The sequence below is a fragment of the Bombus flavifrons genome, chromosome 13 (assembly GCF_040668555.2).
Source record: "Bombus flavifrons isolate JBK064 chromosome 13, iyBomFlav1_principal, whole genome shotgun sequence".
Taxonomy (NCBI): Eukaryota; Metazoa; Arthropoda; class Insecta; order Hymenoptera; family Apidae; genus Bombus; species Bombus flavifrons.
In genome coordinates, this window is record NC_138454.1 from 11895283 (window position 1) to 11910439 (window position 15157).

Genomic DNA, 15157 nt, shown 5'->3' on the forward strand with positions numbered 1-15157 from the left:
CGATCTCGATACCTTCGGGCGACGTCGTGTTCCGCGCGAACCCGGATCGCACCTTGGCTACCCTCGAATTCCCACCCTCTATCCATAATCGATCTCGCGATCGAAATAACAAAAACAAACGATTACCGAATCGCCAAGCGAACGATAAGGCAAAGGATTAAGCGGTCTCGTCGACTTCTGTTTAAAAATTCCAAATCGCGTGCGTGCGCAAACAAACAAAGGTAATCTATTTTCGCGGATTCGCGTCAGCCAACTGCGTCACACCGGCATATCCTGACATTAAGACCGATCCCTGGCTCCCAGGAACTAGTCGAGCGACGCGAACAACGCCGCCGCTCCGAAAAACTAATAAACGCCGCAGACTCGCGAAATCCCCGACGGATATACGCGAGCAGCGCGCGAGAGAAAGAGAGCGACGTTGAGCGGAACGGGGAGAGAGAGAGAGAGAGAGAAAGATCGGACGCGAGTGGGAAATTTCCGTGGAAAATGACGCTCGATGTGACACGACGCGATAGAGGCTACGTAGCGAACAGCGACGTGGTTCGTGGTGTCGTCCGGAACAGACTCTGCGCGCGTGCAACGTCGATCGCGGATCCACGACAGCCACGCGTAAGAAACCGCGAGATAATTTCTACGAAATCGAAATTTCTGACGCGGTAAACGATTACGAAGCGGTTGCTCGTTATCGCGCGATCGCGTAAAAATCATCGATCGGTTTTTGCCCGTGACTACCCTATGTACCGGTGGTTCTAAGGGCGCGTCAATTACGATCTTGCGCGGTTACTCGATGCCTGCGATACACATTCCCCTAATTAATCCCTGCGCCCTCGGAAAGAATGCCGCATAGTTGGCGAGCAGAGAGAGGTTCGCGGTGTCCGGCAGCCGCGTATTTAAGCGTCGCTCTGCGTGGCATCCACGGCGCGCCACGCACCGCGTACACCAATATACCGGTAGTTCCTATCGATTATAGATAATCGACCGGTCTCTCCGCCAATCTCCGATTCGTAGCTCGAGGGGTAGACCCGTTAGCGATGGTTAGGGGGAAAGGAACGACGCGAGTGAGACAGATACGTAGATGGATAGATAGAGATAGAGATAGAGATAGAGATTGAGAGAGAGAGAGAGAACACGACGACAGTGGCGGCGGCGGCAGCAAGCGGAGAACGCCAAGAGGAACCCGACACAGAGACGACAGCGGGGTAACGGGGACGTTGAAACGGGCAGCCGAGGGAACAGAGGGGTGTGTAGCGGGCAGAGCAACCAGGAGGAAGGGTACACGAAGGCGGTGCGGGACGGGGGGGAGAGGACGGCGATAGCTGAAAACGCGGCGTGAGTCGCGAGAACTCGAGGAGGGACTTAACGAACGAGCGGACCGAGAACCGACCTCGGAGTCGGGAGTTAACGCTCGAGGGGTCGTTAATTTTCCGATCGTGCCCTTCCCGTCAGAGGCTGCTGCAGCCTCTCTCACGGACGCCAACACCGACACGGACACGAACACGAACACGGACACCCGGCACGAACGCGACGAATAGAGAGCGTAAGAGAAGGAGAGACGGAGAGAGCGAGATTACGGAGATGGCCAGAAGGCATGCGCGCTGGAAATGGCGCGGCCACACGCCGCTCCGTCCTCCGCAGGTACGCCGAAAGGACGCAGCAAGAATTCGCGTGGTCACGATTAGGAATGTAAAGGTCACTCGGTTTCGAGAAAAAAGAATTCAACGTCGGATCTTGACTAGCCGCCGACTCCTGTCTTCGACGCGAGCAATCGCGCGTCTTACCGTATAATAATGGAATTTAGCATGTAAATTAGATGTCTGAATTTTGCCCGCTAAAGTATCGTGTAACCGAGTATTTTTACCAGGCTTCTATCTTTTATATTATTTTCGCAGCGCTATTTTCCCTGTACCAATACCGATACGACGTAAGGGAAAGTAACGCGGCAAAGTTTCGCCTCCTTCGGTTTACTTCCGGTTTTAACGCGAACCGCGCTGCGCGCTGTAATTTTCCTCCGCTCGAATTCATTTCGTTCGACGAAGCGAACGCACCAGAATTTTCTCGGAATTCCGACATTGTCCGAAGAGGATCTGAAAAAACGCGAAAGACATTCCGTCCCTAGGAGCTACGTTTCGTTGTACGTTGTATCAAACACGGTGTTTGTTCGACTAGCCATTAGAAAAATCACGAGATAAGAGGTTATGTCCACAGATGCCTTAACTCGCTACCGATATAGCGACCATCGCGAGTTTACACGTTCTGTTAGACGTACGGCGTGTAACACGAAAGGCGATCCTGTAGGGTTCGTTTATTTTGACGAGTGGAAAAAACGGGGGGTGAGAGTACGCGTAGTTTCCCGGTTACGGGTCGCACGGATCGGGCGCTCCGGCTCGTTCGGTTCGTTGCTCCTCCGTTTTAATTCGTCGCTCGCCGCCCTCCAATTTCCTCCGCGACCAGGTAGCTCCGGGGTCCCGACGAAAATCGATGGGAAAGCCCCGGAGATTTTCACGAAAACACACGAGTCACCGGGTCTCTCGCTCTCTCTCTCTCTCCCCTCTCTCTTTCTCTCTCTCTCTCTCTCTCGGGTGAGTAAATGAAAACCAGAGAATCGCGAAAAGCGAAAGATATCGATCGATGCCGATACGCGGAAATTGAGAACGCTTCGTTCGTTCTCCTTCTTCTTCCTCTTCGTTGTCGAGGAAACTCGGAGTCGATTCGCGATATCGGTCCCGTGAACCGGAATAACGATCGACCACCAACGAATCGAAAGTTTGTTTTCGATCATAACCTTCAAAATTCGGTATTTTACGGAACGACCATCTCTCAACTTGTTTGAAAGTGAAACATTCGATGGAAGAGTTTAGAAGTAAGCTTAAACGAGATGAGCGAAACACGGCAAGAGATTGTTAAGAAATTTAATCGAGCTATTGTCATGGCTAATTCCTTCGAGGAAGCGCGTATCGTTTACCGCAATAACTCGTGCCACGAACCACCTGCTCGGCCCCGGGCCACGCGGCAACTGCGATACCCCGATAAAAATGAACGCTGTTAATTCTGTTCGTTTCGCGTCAGTATTGCCTCAAGTTTCTACGTTTTGTACTCTTTGCTCGCGATTCCAAACTTTACGCGTCAAATTTTCTATTAACGTTTCGTTTCGTTCACTCGCGATCCAAAGTACTTACTCGTCGATCAACATCTAACGATAGTTGCTTTAAACTTTAAAGCAAGGATAATGTGTGTATAATGTATGTATACGCTACGTATCTTCGTGGGTACGTCGAGTTAGGTTCGAATTGAATTCCTGACACAAGCGAAAGAATGGTCAACGTAATATATAGGTATAGTGTGTTCCTCGCGTTATGGGGGTTCATATATTATAACGTAGTACCACGTGTTTTCGGTGTTGTAACCGTTAAAAGATACTTCTCCGATTTATTTCAACGAAGGACAGTTTGTTGTGACAGTACCTTTCGCGTGCGATACACGTTGAAATATTACGACGTAGCACTGCGCGCTTTAGTACCGCAAAGTTGACAATGAACGAAGTGGCGCCACGTTCGCCTTTTTTGAAGTTTGACGTTACGTATTCGTAGTCGTCGGAATTTCTTTTTCCAATTCGTGCACGCGGAAAATAGATAAATAGCTGGTATTTACATTGGATCCAAGTAATTGGTTCGAGTTCCAACTGTGCATACAGCAGTATGTGCTTCGTTCGTACATCGTTCAAATTTTACTTGACGAAAATTGACGATCAACGACGTGGCGCCATGTTTATAGATTTGAAACTCGACGCCAGCTATCCAACGTATCGCCACGTGCTCTCGTTCGTAATCGTTACGCGCGCAAAAACTAGCCAACGTAATAGTACATTTTTGCGGTAACACGAGCCCAGACATTACGACGTAGAATTACGTACCACTTACCATCGCGAACTCGTTTCCAAACGACGCCGTAACTGCGATCTGCCGTTCCAGTCCGTTGACGTAGCTTTACGTCTTCTCGAAACTCGACACCATCTATCGAACGTAGTACTACGTCATTCGCGATACGTTCCATATACGTGCATATGCGTATACGAAAAGTCAAAGGCGAGGAAAAAGATACGAGTACGTGACACCATGGTGTTTGACGTTTGATCGCATGGCGAAGAAAGTCGCGAAGACCGTTCCGATTCCATTCCGTTTCGATTCGCTGGATCAAAGAGGCACGCGCATGCGCGCTCCCGCGTAGTCGCGATCTTTCCACGAAGCCTAATTTCCAGGCATTAAAACACGCCGATAACCTCCTCACGTTCGCTCGAGCCTGATATTCATATATGCTTGGCGCACGGCTGGCCAGCCTTTTTACGCAACAAAGCGCACCCGATCCGTTCTACGATTATTGCACGGAGCTGGCCGGCTTCCGGAAACTATCCTTCGCATCCTCTTCATTCATAAACTCTTTTCTCCGCTTGTAATGGAATAGCTTGGGCTTCGGCGGCGCATAAACGTCGAACGCGGCCGCTTCTCCGCACCCCTGCCCCGCAAAGTACATACATACGGGCGAAACTAAATCAGACGGTAAATACACACGCTCCAGTCCCAGTCGCCGCCGCTGCCGCCGCCGCCGCCTCGGTCAGCCTCTGGCCTCTTTCTCACCCTATCTCTGTCACGCTCGCTCACTTTCCTCTCTTCTCTCTCGCACGATCCCTCGAAAACGCTTTCCCTTCCGAAAACCTTCACCGTTGACTCGATTATCGTCCATCCGTCCGGCGAGTTTGCGGCGACGACGGCTACGATATCAGGGGAACAGCAGTCGCGCGAAGCTCCTCGTTCCACTCTGTTCCCCACGTCTATCTCGCTCTCGGTGTGTTCGAGCATGGCTTGTGTATATATAGCTACACATCTATATGCATATATGCATGCAGACGGCTATTTATGTAAGTAGTGTCGCGCGTGGACGTTTACGCGCTGGTGTGCGCGGTGCGCGACACCACTTACATAAATAGTACGAGAAGGAGACGGAGGGTGAACGCAGAGAGAGAGAGAGAGAGAGAGTGAGTGAGTGAGTTAGAGAGGGAGAGAGAAAGCAGAAAACGGAGAAGAAGGAGAGAAGGAAAAGCGGAACGAGATGGGTTTGGGCGAACGACGGAGTAAGATGGAATAGAGGAACGGACGGACGAGCGAGAAAGAGAGAGTTCGAAGTAGGAGGAAACGAGACGGAGGATAAAGAAGCGACTCGTGTACTTATGTACGTGTATAGAGGAGAGAAACGCGAGCGGAGCGACGTGTGACCACATTGGCCGTCGTCACTGGCGGCTTCCACGGTGGATCCTCGAAAGGGCAGAGGTGAAGCTTCACCGAGCTGTACACAAAACCGCTTCTCGTTGCAAAAGCGCGAGATTGGATGTCCACGGATATACAAGGTGTCGTGTATCCGTGTAATCGGGCCGGGGGTGGGGTGGTTCTAGATAAAATAACAAATGGAGGGCGTGGAATAAAATTCTCTCCCCGGAGAACTCTTCGTTTTCGAGAAAATCGGCCCGGAGACGGCCATCGGCACGTTTTCTCACCTACTGCTCTCGTCTTCTTCGTCGAATACGAAGAGACAACGAAAAACTCTTACGTTATATATTTTTGTCGAAGAATCGCCCTCTTCGTCGACCGCATCGTACGTACTTGCACGCGTACGCCGTTTAATACGATTAAATGCGGCGAACGAAGATTCCAAGAAACAAATTTCGTTCTAGCTTTTCGCATTTCTTCTTTCTCGTTTACGTAGAACCGCTCCTTTTCGATTCCACCGCCCTACGCGACAACCTACCCTGTATACACGACGTTGGTTGCCTCGGTCGGTTGGGGTTTTCGCGCTCGCGACCCTGCCTTTCAAAGGGCCTTTCGATGTCGTTCGAACGACGTGACTGGATTTTGGTCGATCGAACGTTCGGTATTCGCTGATTTGAATACCGCGCGAGGAACTGCCGGTTCGAGGCAGGGGCGGCGGGGGAGGAGAGCGGTCGAATTAAAGACGCGGAGCAGCGTAGGTAGTAGGTAGTAGGTAGTAGGTAGTAGGTAGTAGCCCGGAGGCCAATCAGGATAAATTAATAGCGCGCAAAATAAGGAAAGGGAGGAGTTCGCCTATCGTCGTAATAAATTCGAAAGGAATCTCTTTGGCGACCGCGTAAGGGCGCGCCCTGTTTCCCTCTAACGACGACACGGTATTTCCGGCAAAAAAAGTCGCACGAATAAAAATCTCGACTAATTACTATGAAAAAGCAACGATGGAGAACCGTCGCGGAATCTTCTGCGTCGAACGTAGCCGTGTTTGCCTCATCCATCCTTTTGCGTCTCTGGATAAGATATTTAGCTTTGAAACAGCAAACCGTTCTCTTTCGGACTATTCGTACGGATCGTTCGAGGGTGCATCGTTATCGACACGGATGCTCCTTCGAGCAGAGACAACTTCCTGCACACTACCTGTTCGACTAATCGTCGACCCCGTTGTTTCGTAAAAAGTACGATACGTTCTACGTTTGACACGGTACGCATCCACCGCTTGCATCCACCGCTTGCATCCACCGACACGGTGTGACATCGCGAATTTCTCTAAACCTACGAGCAAGATATCTTTCGTCGCGGCCAAGAGACACTCGACAAATCGGAAACCGTGTACGTAATACGTGCAAAGAAAATTACGTCGGTACGGAGTGATCCGCCGCGTGTACCAAAGGTGGAAGCGTAGCTCGTACGTGGAAATCCAGCGAGAGCCTAATCGTCTACGAAAAACGTTACTCGCTGGGAAAAATGTGCACGCGAACGACGAAGCTTAGAAACACGAAACGCGAAAGGTTGGAGATATCGAAAGCCGAAGACGACGAGGACGCAGAGAGGGTGGAGGGTCGTGGGGCAAGGAGGGTCGTCGTCTATCGTCTATAACGTTCGGTTATCGAGCGGACGCGGATTACCTCCTGAGAAAATGCAGCGTTGTTCTGACCGCGATTCCGATCGCGAGCGAAGAGCGAAGCGGCGCGGCGTTAATGCGGCTTTGGGCGTCTCGCGGTCCTCCCCCCTCGGCCTCTTCAGCCCCTCCTCAGCCCTCAGCCGCCCGTCGACCGCCGCCACCACCTCCTCATCCGCCGCCTCCCGGTTCCCTCGACCCACGGTTTTTTTTTCCTCTCTTTTGCATGCGCCTCGCGCGGCCTTCGAGAGATCTCTCCTCCACGGGCAGCGGAACAAGACGGACAGAGGGGGACGAGGGGGTGGAGAGAGGTGGCGGAGGAGGAGGAGGACCGCCAGTGAAACGGTGGAAGAAAGAGGGAACGACAGAGAGGACGAAGAGAGCGGAAGGAGATAGACGTAGGTAGAACGTAGAGGGACCGAGAGAAAAAGAGGCCGGAGAGCCCCTGAGCTTCTGGTCTGGACGGTGAGCGAGGTAAAAATCGCGAGAGCCGTCAATTAGGAACGCCGCTCCGAGCCCGTTCTCCCCCTTCACGAACAAAGCCGACTCTCTCGCGAGCGGTTGCCTCGCGCTCGCCATCGAGAACCATGTTTTTCATCGTTTGGTCGCGCGAGGATATCGATGCCACGTATAGCGGCGGCACGTTATATATATAGCGGAGCTTTCCTTCGGTTCGTTAGAAATTGTCCCGAGGCAATTAAACGACGATGCATGATGAAAATGACGAGTACATGTCAACAGATTGCGCGAATACGAGCGAAATCGAGCGAAGCGGAGATACCGGAAATAACAGACGTCGTGTTTTTCGCGCGAGAAACATACGGACAAACGGATACGAACGAATATCGGAATTCGAGTTAACGGTTAGCCCCGTTCCCTTGAAAATTATACGGATATGTCGAGGCGTAACTACAGCCTTTATAGGTTAACGCGCGCCAGCTTATGACCTATTACGAGATGATAGAGCGTTTCAATCGCGGAATGAAACACACTCGACTCGAGTCGAATTCGTTGTTTGCGAGGCGCGTCGATGGCGTAATGAACGCGGTAGGATATCGGTTTCTACGGCTCGGTCGTATCTGCCATCGTAAATATTCCGCGGACCCAACAAGGAAGATACCAGTCGTCGTTCGTCGTTTTCGACGACAGCTTTTTCCCAGCAAAACGTTTCGATCGTCCCGAGTAAACGTTTTCCTTGTCCGGGTAAAAGGATTTCTTTTTTAAGAAATCGGGTTACAGAGAATTAACAAGCTTCGTTCGAACGAACAACGTTTGGAAGGGTGGCGGCGATAATCGGGCAACGTATCGAGCGTAATGTATCGGTGGTTTTACGTTGTCATGAATAACGAATCGCATAGAAACGCGCGTATTTCGATGACGATTAATTTTAATGGCTGACTAATTAATACGCGATACGGTGAATCAAACGGGATGCCAGTTTATTCGTTAACCTGTTACGCCAAATCCAAGCCCGTCGACATTCGCGATTTTTTACCACGTCGTCACGTACGAAACGATATTTCTCCACAATTCGAAGGAATTGCCATTCGAATTACGCCCGACCAACTCGGTCGTGTCTTAACGGGTTAATCGTGGTGTTTCTAAAAACGCGAGTTACGCGTAAACGTTCGCCATCTGTTGGTCGGTTATCCGTCGATCGCGCGATATTTAAAACGTGTCCGTCGAAAGGGAAACCTACGACGAATGGAAAGGTACCAGATAAGCGAAACACCGATGGTAGGAAACGGTCGGAAACGAAAATCTGCGAGATATTCCGCGCGATGACTCGGTTTTGCTTCGCGACTCGACGGAAACCAGCGAACCGAAGTTGCATCGAATTTCACCTTTTTCTCGAGAATCGCGCGTCATCGTCAGCAGCAACGAGCGGTAGCGGCTAGTAGCACGGCTCGATCCGCTGAAAGGCATTCCGACCGGAAATCTCCGAGCAACCGTCGAGGGAACGAAAGGCCGTGCCTGCGCGTCCGAAGGACCCGCGCTTCTGGAATAACCGGAAGTGCTCGTGGCTCGCCGCACGGGATGCAGCTTGCTCTTTGTCTCTCGACTTCGACCGTATTCGCGTTTAACCGCGTTATCTCGATTCTTTCGTTTAACGGAGACTAACGGAGACGCGTGGGAACGTTCGATACGGAAACGTATCGCGTATAGATCGGAAACGAGATTTCGAGAATTTCGTCTCGTCGCAGTCGCTCGATGCGAATAACACGGAGCTGAGCCAGCGCGATCGATCTCGTGGAATTACACGTTTCTTATTTAGGTGAGCGAAGGATTCGTCCCGCGAAACACCGGCTAGCAGACCAGAACGTGAGTTTTCACAGTGGTTCGCGAAAGAAATTAATCGCCCAAGAGGATCTTATCGACGATCCGGCGTTACAAATTTATCCGTCTATCGGTCGAAGGAGAATCGCGCAGCGTGGTCGTATCCGTCGCGAAAACACGGGTATCGCGAGTCTGCGCTCGATACGAAAAGCATATAAAAATCCGCTTTTAAGATAGCCGCAGCGACAGGTTTTTCTCGATATAAGCGCGGTGGCGCGCGCCCGTAACGGGTAACCCGATAATTTATAGCGGCGCATGGAGGGCACCTGGTATAAAGTTCCTGCTGTGTGCCAGCAGCACGCACATATCGAAGCGTGTATCACGCACGTCTACACACGACCGAGTATGCACATGCGTGCACTCGAGCCGCTTGTGCTCCCCATATGCCCCCGTAATGACGAACGCGCGTCCAGACGGAAGACCGCTCAAATTTCCCGCGTGAACGAAGCGCTTCGAGATGCCTCGGGACCTCCACCGTGAGACTCGCCTCTTTTTTTTCTCTTTTCCCTCCTCCTCGCTTTTCTTCTCTTTCTCCTCTTTTCATGCCCTGCTTCTTCTAGTCTTTTTTTCTCCTCTGCTCCGTCCTTTTTTTTTTTTTTACGTTCGAGGTATCGGGGATAGCGGCTGGCTGCACGGAGACCGTCTTTCGCGCGGTTGTCGGATCTATCGAGTCGACGCGAGTTTCAAATTTTTTGCCAAAGATCGCGTTTAACGATCGTCGTGTCGCGATTCTCTGCCAACCATGGAACGTACGCGCTTATCGGTTTTCGTGCCGTTTTCGTCGAGCGATATTCGTTTGGGCGCGCAGACACTCGTCGTATCTCTAGGAACGCGTACCGAATAACAAGAAGGTTCGCGCGTTCCGATTCGCCACCGTTGTTTTTTCCTCCACGCGTCCTCCTATCCATCGTACAAGCGGTCGATTCTCTGGAAATCGAAGTACGTTAAGCAGAGGAGAACGGAGGTAAAATGAATTTTCAAACGGATGATTTTCACAAATCTAAAACCGATACGACGATACGACGAAGTAATTCGATATAGGAGATTAAGGTTTCTGCTCGTATTCGTCGGGGCGAAAAAAAGCCTGGATAAACCGCGTAACGCGTCTCGGAAGAAAGAAACGACGGAAAAGTTTTGGCGAGAGCGGTACGGTGCGATCGCGAGCGCAAGACCGGATTGGAAAAACGTTACGTCGGATGAAAAGTTGATGGAGAACAAACTTTCGGCGGAGAGCCGGCGGATCGATTAGGTTGTAACTAGCGGTGTTTGTTCGCGCGTTGACCGTTGTGTAACTAGCGAATGAAAAATTTAATCGGGAATGCAGCCGCGCAGATTTATTACTCCGGGATTTTAGAATAACGATTTTTTGCGGCGAACGAGAATCCGAGACGTAGAATTCACGGTTAAAACGTTTTTAAAACCATCGCACCGTAAGAAATCGTAGAATAAAATAATCTGAACGCGTTTCGATTAAAACGTACCTGTACCGGCAACCAAAGCGTCTCGATGTTCGTCGTTGACAACAAGGGCTTTCCATCGCTCTCGATCGATACGATTTTAACCAACTTTCGAATTCCGTACACAGCACGAGCAAGACGTCTCTGCGACTGCACACCTTTTCTTTTCACCTACGACCTGCTTCTAAGCGACGATGCCCGTGGTTCGACGTACCGCGTTTATCGCGTGTCAAACGATTGGACGATCGAAACGACGCCACGTACACGTCGATAGCGGTGAAAACGGATAGGAACCGATCGTGAATCGAGCAAAGACGATGGATGCGAGAAAGAAGGACGGAATTAGCACGAATCATTCGCACACTCTATGGCGATGCGTAAAACTCGCGAGGTAAACTATCGTTGCGGTATCGCGTGGCAACGCGCGTTCCCACTGCCGAGGAATTTCGGATCTCTATTAGCGAAATAATGGTACAGGAACGCTAAATTTACACTTAGAATTCCTATTGGAATAGTTATATATTTATTTGACAAACGATTTCGAAGATATTCATCGATACGCGTTTGCACGCGTCTCGCCTTCTTCCATACCACCAGACTGTTAACCGAACGGCTTACGTTCGTTTGTTTTCGAGACGTCGCGCGCGCACACGTACTTCCGCACACGAGTATCGCTACCACGCATCTAACCTGGTCTGGCGCACAAAATTCTCATACGTATCGCAATAGCCACGAAACGATCTCGTTTACAGAGACGAATAATCCTGCCCGATCTTCGGATTAGAAGCAACGAGCAAGATCCGGTAAAATCGTCGATTCTCTGCTAAACAACCACGAGGATAATGATCCGAGAGATTTATTCAGCGCGGTTAGAATTACTTTCCATGCGATTTTCTTTTCGATTTTCTCCGTCGCGTACCACGAACTTAAGAGATGACACGTAATATCGGGATTGAAAGCGCGAGCGGCAGTTGCACGAGATTTATCTTCGTACTGGCGGACGACACGTGTATAAGTTCGCGCGAATCGCGTCTTAAATGGCTGCTCGTTAGCGGAGAGACACGCGGTTCGCTTAGACACAGCGCGTCTGACGTTGTTACAAACGCGTTTCTAACAACCTATATCCCTCGTCCTTCTCGTTTCTCCTCTTCGTGCAAATACGCTCGCGTACGAAGCGCGCACGCGAAACGATGAAAAAGCGTTTGCACTATTTTCCAACGACTAGCCTCCGATGGTTTTATTTATAAAATATCATTTTACACGGCGATGGTCTTCGAAGTATTCTCTCTCTCTCTCTCTCTCTCTCTCTCTCTCTCTCTCTCTCTCTCTCCGATGGCTACGTACAATGGTACGTGGGAATGGCCGATGCCCGTTTTCCATTCCTCCGCGTTTTCCTCGCGCGCGCTTTTAAAAATCGATTTTACATCGAACGTCGTATTTCCTTTTTTATTTCCACGGTCGTTCTCAAAATCCCATTCTTTCAACCAGCCCCGTTTACACAGTTTCGAAGGCGCCAACGAGTTACGACGAATAACTAACAAACCGAACGAACAGCTACGATTTTTCCGTCTTACGATCTCGCGAAGACGCGCGTGTAGCAATTTCAGCGGTCGATTTGCAATTGCGCGTACACGTGCGAACGATCGAATCGCGTAACACGTACTCGGCGATTACCGGTAAACCTGCCGCGTTGGAGAAAATTCGGGAGAAGAAGGAGAGTAAAAAGCAGGAAGAGAGGAGAGAGAGCACGTTCGATCGACGAGACGCGATATCGCGAACGGAAGAATCGATCGTGCGAAGAAGCAAACGACACGAGCAAAACCTATCGGGTTTCGAGCGAAGGAAACGTTTGTTTCGACAGCTTCGTGACAGGAACGAACATAGGAGAGAGAAGAACGAAGAGGAAGAACGAAGAGGAAGAGAGAAGGAAACGTTGGCGATTATTCGACGAGCAAAATATCAGAGAGGGGAGGGAGAGTTTCGCGACAGTTCCCGGGCCACGCGTTATAAATCGACGGCGTGGCGCGGCCGGCCGGATGAAGTTTCTCGCCATATGGCGGATGCCTACGGTCCGCCATGTTGCCCCGGAACTCACCCCGCGCTCTCTCGCGAAGAGACGGACGCTCTCCTCTCTTTCCCTCCGGGTTCGACTGCCTTTTTCTCTCTGAAAGTTGGTCGGAACGGGGCCCCGGTGCGAGCCGGCCGAGATTACGGGCTCGCTTTTAAGGCCGCCTGCTGCGAATCCGAAAGAGGCCAACGCGATGAGCGGCGCGCGGCTTCTCCGGATAAACACCGGACACAGAAAGAGAGAAGAAATCCTGCGGACGAATGGCAGCAGGATTTATCGTTCGGAAAAAAAGAAGGAAAGAAAGAGAGATCGGAATAAGAAGCTGCCAATCACGAACGCCGCCGCTTCGCAGCCCTCGAAGATACCTTAAAGACCGACGCGAAATATTCGTAGTCGCGACACGGATATTTCGCCGCGGCAGCCGATTCGCCGACAGAGACGGCGCTAAATACGCGGAATTTCGCGTTTATCGTTCAACCGCCGCAAGTAGCCGACATACTATAAATTATCGTCGTTCGTCGTAACGGAATACTACTCTCGTACGTTTTTCCTGGGTAATTCGATGCGAGAAACGAAGACGATTGCTTGTCTTTCGACTGGTGGAAACGACAGAAACGATGGAATTTTTATCAGCCTAACGCGAGATCGGTAAGAGTTGAGAGATCGAGAAGTTGCGAGGAGTACGAAGAACGGAAAGAACGCGTCGAGAACGAAAGGAACGGAGGCAAAGTGTCGGACAGCGAAAAAATGAAAGGTTCTGGAGGATGGTCCGTGAACGGAGACCTTGGCCCACCGTATATGTTAATGCTCGACTAGACTCTCGCCGCAACCCCACCCAGCCGGTCTCTCACCCCACTCGAACGACTTTGGACAAAACCAGGGCGACGATCGCCGCGGCTCCTATTTTCCTTCTGCGTTGCGTATCGAAAGTCTGCCATCGAAATTCCCCGCTCCGTTCACCCGCTCGCCGAGTTTCTCGATGATTCGCTCTACGACCAGCCTTCTTGCCATCTCGCGCTCGTATCGTTTCTCCGTATATTCGTCGTCGAGCTGGATCGAAGCGAAAGTAGAGAAGAATCGGAAAAGAAGAGAGTCGCAAGATCGATCGACCTTTCCTTTCCGACGTTCCTCTCGTTACCTTTCTTCCTCGATGGTCGAAAAACGCGAGTCTATCGCCAGACTCAACCGTACGCGATTAACACACGCGTCTACGTAATTGTAGCGCACCTTGCACGACGCTCGCTAGATCGGTTAATTGGCGGCGAATTTTCGAACAGACTCGGCCAGGTAATCCCTCGGTCGGCACGCGTCATTGCCTCGCAACGTACCGTTAAGCCGTTACAACAAGCGTGGAAGGGAAACGGCTGCTACAGCGTCGTGTAACTTTTAATTCGATTCCGTTACCGCGACGATCGCCCCTTGTCCCATCGAACCACCCCCGTGCTCGCGTACGTACAGCTACAGCCGACAAAACCCAGCACGGATAACCGATTACGCACCGTGACCGTTACCATTATACCGTCGACGAATGCCATTTATTAAAGCAGCGCAAACCGGCCGGGGCTCGCCGCCTGGATCGAGCCAATTGCCGAGTGCTAAGGCGCGTTATATGCTCGGTCGATTATATCTGAAATTCTGATCTCGCAGCGCCGTTGCTGCTGCGTAACTCGTCGCGTTAGACAGACGACTTTTCTTCGCTCGTCCCTTCTTCTTCCGGCTGTCGTAGGTTTCGTCTCGTACGACTCGATCGCAACGATTACTTTTCCGGAATTTCCACGACGATGAATCATCCTTCCCGTTCATTTTCCTTTCCGACGCCGCTTTGTTTCGTACGCACCCGAGGAGCACGAATTACGGTATCGCTATGTCCATGTTTAACATATTTGTCATCGTCCTAAATGCTTTACGAGAGGGCAGTTTGTGGAATTACACGGGACGGTATTCCCTGCGTACGTAAATCACTTAAATTGTACGAATAGAAACACACAGTTATGTGTTTTTGCCTCGCACCTAATACAGGCAGACGAGAAAAGTATCGGAAGAACAAAAGAAAGGCCGGACTTCTTAATGGCACTATCTCTAAACGACTAAATTTTAACCGTTTTGTCGACTTACCGTAATAAAGCGTAAGTAAACTTTTACTTATTTCACTGCCTCACCGGTAATAAGCGCTATTGGCCATTAGCGCTATTGGCCATTAGCGCTATTACCAAGGGTTTCGTCGACGTATTGTTTCACTCGACGTAGGATCGAAATCCTCGAAGCTGCGAAAAGGTACAGATGGTTTATAGATGCCTATGCGCAAGCCGTGATAAATAGGATGCAGGTATGCCGGTGCGTAAACGAAAGGATCGCTGGAAATCCC

The 15157-nt window shown here is 50.8% G+C and overlaps 1 protein-coding gene across 1 annotated transcript in view; it reads right to left on the reverse strand.

Moving 5' to 3' along the window:
- Window positions 1-4797, reverse strand: part of LOC138185964 (dynein regulatory complex subunit 7) — an 86892-nt gene extending 82095 nt beyond the window's left edge. The window contains exon 1 of the mRNA XM_069125342.1: window positions 3918-4797. Within this exon, the coding sequence (XP_068981443.1) occupies window positions 3918-3920 (3 nt within the window). The 5' untranslated portion in view covers window positions 3921-4797. The remainder of the gene's footprint in view (window positions 1-3917) is intronic.
- Between the last annotated feature and the right edge of the window lie 10360 nt (window positions 4798-15157).